The sequence below is a fragment of the Poecilia mexicana genome, unplaced genomic scaffold, assembly GCF_051168715.1.
Source record: "Poecilia mexicana isolate PSO_F unplaced genomic scaffold, ASM5116871v1 scaffold_14, whole genome shotgun sequence".
Classification (NCBI taxonomy): Eukaryota; Metazoa; Chordata; class Actinopteri; order Cyprinodontiformes; family Poeciliidae; genus Poecilia; species Poecilia mexicana.
This window is the reverse complement of record NW_028263383.1, coordinates 21,541,508-21,551,364: the sequence shown is the minus strand read 5'-3', so window position 1 is coordinate 21,551,364 and position 9,857 is coordinate 21,541,508. Positions and strand designations below refer to the sequence as shown.

Sequence of the window (9,857 nt, the reverse complement as noted above, 5' to 3'; positions counted from 1 at the left end):
TAGTTTCTGACTGGATGAGGAGTTATTTAAAGAGCCGGAAACAATTTGTGAAATTGGGAGATGTGGAATCTGATTGGCAGGAGACTGTCTGTGGAGTACCACAAGGATCAGTATTGGGACCAATTTTATTTAATCTTTATATAAATGATATCAGTAAAGTGTCCAATGTATTAAAATTTATCTTATTCGCTGATGACACAAATATTCTAGCCTCTGGCGACAATTTAGAGCATCTTCTCTCAACAGTCACTTCAGAGATTAGTAAGTTAAAGATATGGTTTGACCATAACAAATTATCCCTAAATTTGGACAAGACGAAAATCATGGTCTTTGGGAACTGTTATAAAAATACTGAAATCCAAGTTCAAATAGAGGACGTAACTCTACAAAGGGTTTTTGCTAATAAGTTCCTCGGTCTAATAATAGATGACAAAATCAGTTGGAAACCTCATATTAAACATTTACAGAGTAAACTCAGTAGAAGTATATCCATATTGGCTAGAGCTAGACATGTATTGAATGTTAAATCACTTCATATTCTATATAACTCTCTGATTTTACCATATCTATCATATTGCTGTGAAGTGTGGGGAGTTAATTACAAGAGCTCTTTACATCCGGTAACCGTCCTACAGAAACGAGCCATTAGAATCATCCATAATGTCGGTTATTATGAGCATACAAACCCACTCTTCATAAAATCCAGAATTCTCAAATTTGACGAGCTTGTAGAATTTAAAATGGCTCAGTTTATGTTCAAAGTATCTAAAAAGTTGTTACCTGAGCACATACAGAGCACGTTTTCTGAAAGAGAAGGGGGGTATAACTTAAGGGGTCACTCAAACTTCAAGATCCGCAATTTTAGAACAACAAGAAAAAGCTTCTGTATTTCAATTAAAGGTGTAAAGTTATGGAACAAGCTACATGAAGATTTAAAACAAAGCAATAGTTTAACACAATTCAAAAGAAAGTACAAAGAGGTAATTTTCAATAGATACACATATGGGTGACAGAAAGCAATAAGGTGTGTATTGCAGATAACTTGGTGTAAGGGTTTAGAAAGACAAACCAGCATAAAATGGGAAAATGTATAGGTAAATATTAGTAACTGTTACTTCTGACTGCCACTTTGATTTTGATTTTTTTAATGACAGTAGGACTCTAAAGTTTCAAGTGTTTAGGGGGTAGGAGTTTATAAGTTCTCACTTCTTCCTACCCCATTTTGAGCATGATATGTTAACTGAAACAAAAAAATCTGTATTTTCTCTTCTTTCTTATGCACTTCTTGTTACTGTGCACTATTTTATTTTTATATTTGTATCATGTTCGAATAAAATTTCATTTCATTTCATTTCACATTACAATGATATTAAGTCAAATTTAAAAATATATTGCAGTAACACTACTCCCAAAAATAATTTCTTATCCTGATTTCTTCCTAAAAATGGATTGTTTAGACTGAAAACTTTTTAAACAAAATTGAGTAATGAACTGAACTTAGCGCAATGTTTGATAACTACTGATATGTATGATTGAATTGAACTGACTTTTTGTTTGTAAAGTACTTTGAGTTGACATGTTATGAATTGCCGCAGTGCAGACATATAAAGTGAAAACTGAGTTGTGAAGTAAACAGACAGCCTGTAGCAGACTTCCTGGTACGAGGCACAGCATCATTTCCATACACATATATCCGGGTTTGAGAGCATGACTGAAAATAGTTTTTTTTTTTTTTTAATTACTCCCTAGCTTTCAAAAATAGCACAAATGCACATTGTGATTGATATATGGTGCACACTTTTATGAGTTCTGGACATTTTGCAGGTAACCATCTGATTCTGCGGTCCTGACCTGCTTTTAAAAGCGCTGTGTCACTTTTGATGAGTCTTTTCAGCAGGAGTTAACAAATCTATGACAGAATAACAGCAGTTTTTAGATCTACTCTGCAGAACAAAGATTTTTTTTCCACCTCCATAAAAATCTGAAATATTTAGGCTCAGGTTTTCAGAGAAAGAGCCTCACAACTATTAATAAAACACTCACTGTAGTCATTGTTCAAGTAATGAGGTTTTACATTTCATAGACTGTCATCTTCTTTGGTAACTTTCTTCCAGAAAAACTCCTTTACTTTGCTCTCAGGCAGAAAGAAGCAGAGCCAATAACTCACTCCAAGCTTTTATGGGCTTCTCATTCCAATAATCCAAGAGAACAGTCATCTCTGAGAGAGTGGCTCTTTGTATGAAGAGCCTCGCTCTTTTAATAATAGCACTGCTGCCAAGTAAAAGCATATTACCATGCATGCATTTTCTTTATCTGTAACCCTGAAATGTCCTTTATTACAAGTGAAATGGCAAAATTAGAGTTGTTAAATAAGAAACTATCAGCAGTAACTAGGAATAAAACTGAAATATGTACATGATTGAAGAACATTATTAGAAAGAGAAATTGAATAACTGATGCAGATCCGATCACAGGTTGAACTGATCATCTTTTCAGTTTGTATGTAGCTTCAGGTTATTTGCTGCTCAACAGAGATTAGCTAACGAGCCGACGTGATGCATCCCATTTCTCAAGGCCTCAAGTATCAAGTCCTACTAATTAGACTAGAAAGTAAAAATTCAGTATGTTTGTTTTAATTTAAATCAGAGTCACAGCTTGAACAATTTTTCCTGGAATAAAAACTCTCCCCACCGTCTGGCTAACAGCTTCAGGTGTCTTTTCCTCCTTTTTTTATACGCCAAGAGAAATAAAGCCATCTGGAAACTAATTCTACACATACGATTACAATGATTGCACCATGAAAATGTAAAAGTATTAAAACACTGGGAGATGAAACAAAGAGACTCGCTGGCTTTGAGTGAAGATTAAAGCCATTATCACTGATGAACGTTCATGTTTTAGGTTGGGTGTTGATGTTATCAGCAGACATGAGAATAAAAAATGGCTGCATAATTCTCCTATGTATTGATTTAGCCGTCTCAAGCATAGATTTTTATCTACAGAATTAAAGTGTCACTTTAAAGTTGAGGTGTGCATAAAAGTAAATCTAAATTCTGCAACATGATGACAATATCTAGTCAGGGTGAAAATGGGGAATGTAAATGAGAAAATGACCACAAACCCCTCAAATCTGAGCTGCTGCTGTTACACTACACTGCAAAAATACAAAATCTTACAAAGTATTTTCATCTAGTTTCTAGAGCAAGTATCTTTGCATACTTGAAATGAGACAAAACTAACTTATGAGCAAAATATGAACGTACTTTAAGTCAATAATTTGTATTGCCTTGTTAATGAAAATGTGCTATATAAATAAAATTACCTTTACCTTGAATTCTAGAATATTGATAAAAAGTACTAGTTCACTTTTATCATGGGAAAATATTTTTGATTTCTCTTTAGCATCAATAAAGCATTTTTGAATGCAATTATCAATATTTAAATATTAAAATTAACTTAAAACAAGCTAAAATCTTTCTGAAATGTTACTTCTAAGTTAGTTTGGTCTTGTTTCAGGTGTACTAAGATATTTGCACTAGAAATTAAACCAAAAGTTCTTGGTAAGATTTTGTGCTTTATTTGCACAAATAAAACCATTTCACTGTTTATTTTGTAATAAAATAGACCTTATTATAAAAGCAGTCGGTTATCTATGACCTAATACACAACATGACATGTATTAAGGCCATGTTAAGAAAATTACAAAAAAATAAAACTACGAGAATAAAGTCATAATGTTATGACTTTATTCTTGTAATATTATGACTTCATTCCTATTTTTATACTAACAACTTTATTCTTATGTTGCTTTGACTTTAGTCTAACATTATGACTTTATCCTTGTACAACTTTAGTCTTTAATTTTAGTTTTAATTTGTTGTTAATATGGGCCTAATACTCCATTGCATTTATCAGAGCAAGTTTTTTTTACTATAATTTTTAGGTATTTGTATTCTTCTTTTGATTTTTTTTTCTCCCTGTCTGCTTTTAAAGGGGCAACATTATGTATATTCCAGCCACATAATGCAATTATATATCTTCAGTTGTTATAAAAATGCAGTAATATCAAACATAACTTAAAATAAATTTGATGCCTTGAAATTGGCCTCTGTTTCTTTAAGAAGATACCTCTTTTTCTAACTCTCCACCTTTAGCACATCATCAGAACAATGCACAGCGATCCTCAAACATGTATGAGACAATCAAAGTACTCCAGGTATTTTTTCGATGAAGGAATAACATTACAACAACATGAAGCTCAAAAAACTCAAATTGACATAAAAAATCAAAGCTATGTTCTGCATAGCTTTGATTGTGATAAAGTATTTTTGAGGATTGTGTAGAAATTTTTCTCATTTTTGTGTAAAGCTGTAGTTTTCTACAGTTTTTTCCTGTCTGCCTTTGACGTCCTCAGCATCACCGAGACATACCTGCGCCACAAAATGAAATATTTACTGCTGATGGCAACTCTAGAGAACCAAAATTACCAAAACATTTTTGTGCAAACTCTCACATTTTTAAAGCCATCATGACACATTTCTGCATATTTCATCTGCTGCGGCGTGGCCGTAAATCTGAGGTGTTTATTCATCTTCTTTTCAAGAAAACTCCAGTGACTAACATAGCCAGTTTGAACAATGCCTTTTTTATTTTGGCATCTTTGAAAACTACTCCATGAACGGCAGTTTCTGACTGAAGAGTAAAGAAAATATGGAGAAACGAGCGGGCTGTCAGGAAAAGAAGGTACACAGTGTTCAGAGTGAAAGCACAGCGCTGAGGGGTTGGTTTTTGGCACAGACAAGGTAAATAACTTTAGGGTTTCACTTTGTGTGTGTTTTTGTACACCTTGTTGGATGTTTATAGTTTAACTACAGGTAAAACTTTTTTTGCATTAATTAGAATTACTTATCACTTACCATGACTGAATGACTGACTGATTAGTAGAACAAATCCTGGATCTGTGAAACTTAAACTGGTTCATGTTATTAGCAAAAAATTAAACCTACACACATTTAAGTGGGAATGTTGGAGTAAACTACATATGTGCAAAAACAATACTCCTCAACACTGTGCAGGTGTTTCTTCTGCTCTTTCCCTTTAGGTTTTCAGTTGTTTTCTGCGTTTGATTCACTGGCAACCGTTCAACACGTTCAGCGGAGCAGAACCAAATGTAGCTCATACAAGCGCAAATTTACAGACAGCGTACTTAGAAGGAATGCAAAGACCTCAGCACCAACGTAGAAAAACAAAAACATCTGAAGCTTTGTGTTTGTAGCGAATGTCTGAGCTCAGCTGGAGAGGAGATCATGAAAAAAATCAAAAGGAACTTGTTCTCCACAGGCCAGCATTGTATACACTGCTGTACATGCTGAGTCAATGAATACCTTTTAACTTTTTGGGAGCAATTTTTTCCCTTTTAGTATAAAAACATGTATCGTACATAAAAAAAAAAAAGGCTTCTAAAACAGCAACGTTTCTCTTTAACACCGCATCACCGCATTTATGTTTACATTATTTATATTCACAGCCCTATAAAAGTCTGTTTACATGTATTCAAAAAGTAAATACATCAGATTCAGGTTTAGTTTTGTGGGAAAATATATGATGTACAGCAACATAGGAGGCTGAAACAAGGAAAAGTTGGCACGCCTCACTAAGAGAGGATACAAAACACTAAAGATGTTGAATAATTAAATTGTGTGATATGAAGGGGGTGGTAACTTTACTTCCACCCCCCTTAGAGTTGCTCCATCTTCTAAAACTGTCCAAATATACTCAAAATATTTCTATGTCCTTGACTATAACTTATCTTTGAAAAAAAATATAGTATTTTGCATTGCAAGGAATTTTAAAAAAGATGTAGCATTTTGACGCCAAATGTCTTGCATATACTCCGGTGTTAGTTATTAACAGTAGTGGACACCGCTAACTACAAAATTAACCGTGCTAGCCCTACAGCACTAATCATAAACATTAATTCTGAAAAAGTGCTTTCAATACTTTATTTAAAAAAAGCTAGTGCTAAAACACCGACTTAAATTCTAATTATGTCTGCCCTTAAAGGACTACAATCCTCAAGCACCGATTTAATTTTGACATAATTTACATGTTCTATTGTATTTATGCTTATGTATTGTTCAGTATTGTCAATATTGCATTTTGTTTCTGTTTGTATTTTGTTTGAAATCAGATTAGGGAAAAAAAGAGAAAGAACACAAGGAGAAGAAACAGAACGTCTTCACCCCCTTCAAAATAAGAGCATAAAACTGCAAACTGCTTGAATTCTTAAGTTATTAACTAAAACATTAACACAGATGTCAATCTTAATTCGACTGAAAGTTTACACAACAGCCAAGTAATTTAGCTCTCTGGAATTTCTCCAGAAAAATGAATTTAAACATTTTCCAAGTTAGCAAAACACTACATGAAACATTAGCTCCACTGTTAGCACATTAGTGGATTAGCGGAAGTGTGCAGAGAAGGATGTCTGGTTTACATAGCCTCCGTCGGCTAGTTTTAGATCAGTGTTAAAAGCTTTACAGCGGTTTTCATCCACACCGTATATTTTAACATTGCTAAACGGTGGATTGATAAATGGTGATATAAATAGCTACTCAGAGTGAGGATGTCACATGCAAGTCTCTTGTAATGGAAAATTGTATCTTTTGTCACCAAATTATTTATACATTTATGAAATATAACTCAATGTTTGGAGTAGGACACCTTGAAGATATAGCAAAAAAAAAAAAAAAAAAATCCATTCAAATCTGAAGTATTCTTTTACTTGTGTTGACTGTTTTTTGGTATAGCATCCAACCATCTGGATTAGCTTCACATGTATATTTAGTTTATGGTGATTCATAATTAGGTCTGTCAAAAAAATATTTTGATGAAATCAATTCTAAAAAGATTTATGCTATTAAAGACACTAACTTGCATCAAAATCTATACAAAAAGAGCCATTTTCACCTCCTCTCCATGTTTCATCTTGAGTTGGTTCACAACTTTGCACAATACAGCTGCAAACACAACTCCACTCCACCTCTTCCCTTTCCTTCCCTTCAGAGAGAAACCTGAATGACAGCTGCTGCTGGAAGGTTAAAACACATCATGTCAGGTAAATCAAGAAAAGAGTGGCGAGTTTCTCTAAAAATTAACATAAACATGTTATTGAATTAAACCCCTTTTTTATCTTAAAGTGGTTTTCTTCTGGTTCAGGAATATTTTCCAAACAGTTGGAAAACACAACCCTGTTGAACACTTACACATACACACCTTTTCTTTTACCAACATCTACGTTTTCTTCTAACTGCAAACACTGACAAAAGCCTAATCTTCAGTAAAGTGATTTTCATACATCGTTTATAAAACTGTAGTCTAAAATTACAACTTTTTTAAAATTATATAACCCTCCACAGAAGTCCTTCATATCCCAACAAAGGTTTTATTTGAACATATGGAGCTTAAAAAACAACAGCAAAAAAACTTGTCAAATAAGTTTTTTATTTTTTACTGACCAATTCTGCACTTCGTGACACATTTTTGACACATAATTGTCAAGCTTGTGTTTTTGCCTGGTTGTATGCAAACCACATGGTGGGGTTGAGTCTTGTATCGTTAGCTGAACATTGCCACAATACTGCCAATGTTGAAGGGGTGTTATGATCACAACAAAATGGAGGTTTGCAAGTTGAAATGTACAACACAATTTATAAAATATCCTTTCTTTAGTTGGATTTTACATGTGCCCAAACTCTTACCCAAGTATTTAATTAGCTTGGATATTTTTAGAGTTATTAAACAAGGCAGCAAAACTTCTGCAGAGAATATCTGTACATCTCCTGTGAAGAATTTAACAAATGCTGAAGATCATAGGTGGACTTGTGTATTCTTTAGGTAAGTGTACAAGTGTTTAAAAATCAAATTAATACAGTTTAAACTCCACAGTATCACAAGATTGCCAAGTCAAGCTTTAACACACACTAAAAAGCAATCTTTTAAAAACAAAAATAATACATGAAAGAAAACCCAACATACTGTATCCCTCACAGCAGTCGGATGTGAGCGTCTACAGTCGGAGGCAGCTGAAGGTCTTTGCATTCGCACACAAGGAAAAGGTTTGTGAACTGGATAAAAACCAAACTAAAATCAGACCATGAAGCTCGTTAATGCCAAAGAAAGTTTGTCTGATGTGCTTCTTTTTGCCACGAGTGCATTGACATAAGGCACAGGCACAGTTCCCCTCTTTCAAAAGAGTGGTTCAATTTATTTTTTTAAACTTACAGGGCAAGAAACCAGTAGGGTGATCACCACAAGGGTTCAGGCATTATTTATTTATTTATTTATTTATTTATTGTGGTTTAAAATCAACATAATGTAAGTTTTGCTTCTCTGAGAAGCCTGGTTGGAAATATATTCTTGTTAAAAGGCAAAATGACAAAACAACTGCAGAGGGTTGAAAACATACTACTTTAAATTAGATTTTTACTAAAATTAAATATATTTTTCAAGATTTATAACACCTCAGGGTATGACTTCTATGGAGCATTGTGAACAATAATCACTTACTTTAATACTTGATTATTTAATGAATTGGCTGTGATTGATTTGTTTTTAACTGCTTGTGTGATAAAAGACATTTGGGATTAATGAGAAGACGACAAATATTGAATATTTTATGCACAAAGACCTTATGAAACTTTTGTAATTGGATTGAACTTAAGTTTGATGTGAAGGGTAACATGGCCAAACTTATGTAGAAACTGTGAGTGAAACTCAGCAAAATAAAAGCACATACAAACACAGCAGCTAAAATATTTCTCAATTGTTCTGCAAAACCAAATTTAAATAGCAAAGATACTTGGCCTGTTGTCATGGGTGATGACCCCAGTGGTTCTGGCACTGAGAAGGTCCAGGAGAAAAAAAGGGAACAGATCAGTGTCTTTTACAGTAGTTCTCAGAGGAATTTACTCTCCATTTCTGTCAGGAGAAAATACTCACTGGACTTCTACGTTAAGTGTTTCCTATGTTTGCTTGCTATTAATAAATAGCCGTGTCATGTGAGTCATTTAGGGTCAAGCCATTACGATACAAACACCAACCTTATTTATACTTGTCTCTGTCCAGGAGAGAGCAAAAGGTGCCATTCTGTCCTTCTGTATTAAAAAGGTATTGAAACCTGTAACCTTTAGAGTCTTGTAGAAGTTAGGGAAAAATATATGTTCGCACTGAAATTTGGCACCTCTCAGAAACCTTAAAGCAAACTTGTCCTTATTGACTTTTTAAACACATCAGTAGAACCTAAGGTTAAAGTGTTTTTGATTGAAAAATGACGCTTATTTGTTGTCCGTTGGCTCCGGCAGTTTTTGTATTTGCCATGGATCAGTCCTAGAGGCAGACAGCGTTTGTACATTGGCCTGCTCTGCGTGTCATTTTTTCCCCCTCCCACCAAATATCTTATTTATAGTTGTACAAAATCCTAGAGTTGTAGTCCTAGAGGCAGACGTTGTTGTTGATCTGGCAGGTGGATCCGGCGCCAGCAAGGGACAGAAAAAGTCTCCCGTTAGGACAAACGCAAACTTCATAGACAGTCTGCCTAGTCCCAGAGGACGAGGAGCTGGAAGAGGCTTTTCCTTCTGGCAGCCTCATCAGACGGATCCTCTGAGCATCCAGAGCAATCTGGGTGAATGGAGAGAAAACTGGTGAGACTGTAGACAAGTGTAGATTATTCGACATCAGAAAACCTGACTGGCAAAATCCTGTTAGCATAGTTACAGTAACCATCAGAAGTTTACATGCACCTATGCTATTTACCATCCATCCATTGAATACGTTTGTTCATGTAATAAGTCAATAAA

The 9,857-nt window shown here is 34.3% G+C and overlaps 1 protein-coding gene across 2 annotated transcripts in view; it reads right to left on the bottom strand.

Annotated features, from left to right (window-relative positions):
• Positions 1-4,624: 4,624 nt before the first annotated feature.
• sgcd (sarcoglycan, delta (dystrophin-associated glycoprotein)) overlaps positions 4,625-9,857 on the bottom strand; it is a 152,950-nt gene continuing 147,717 nt past the window's right edge. For both annotated transcript variants that reach the window (XM_088012341.1, XM_088012340.1), the window contains exon 8: positions 4,625-9,678. In XM_088012341.1, coding sequence (XP_087868467.1) covers positions 9,493-9,678 — 186 coding nt within the window. In that variant the 3' untranslated portion in view covers positions 4,625-9,492. The remainder of the gene's footprint in view (positions 9,679-9,857) is intronic.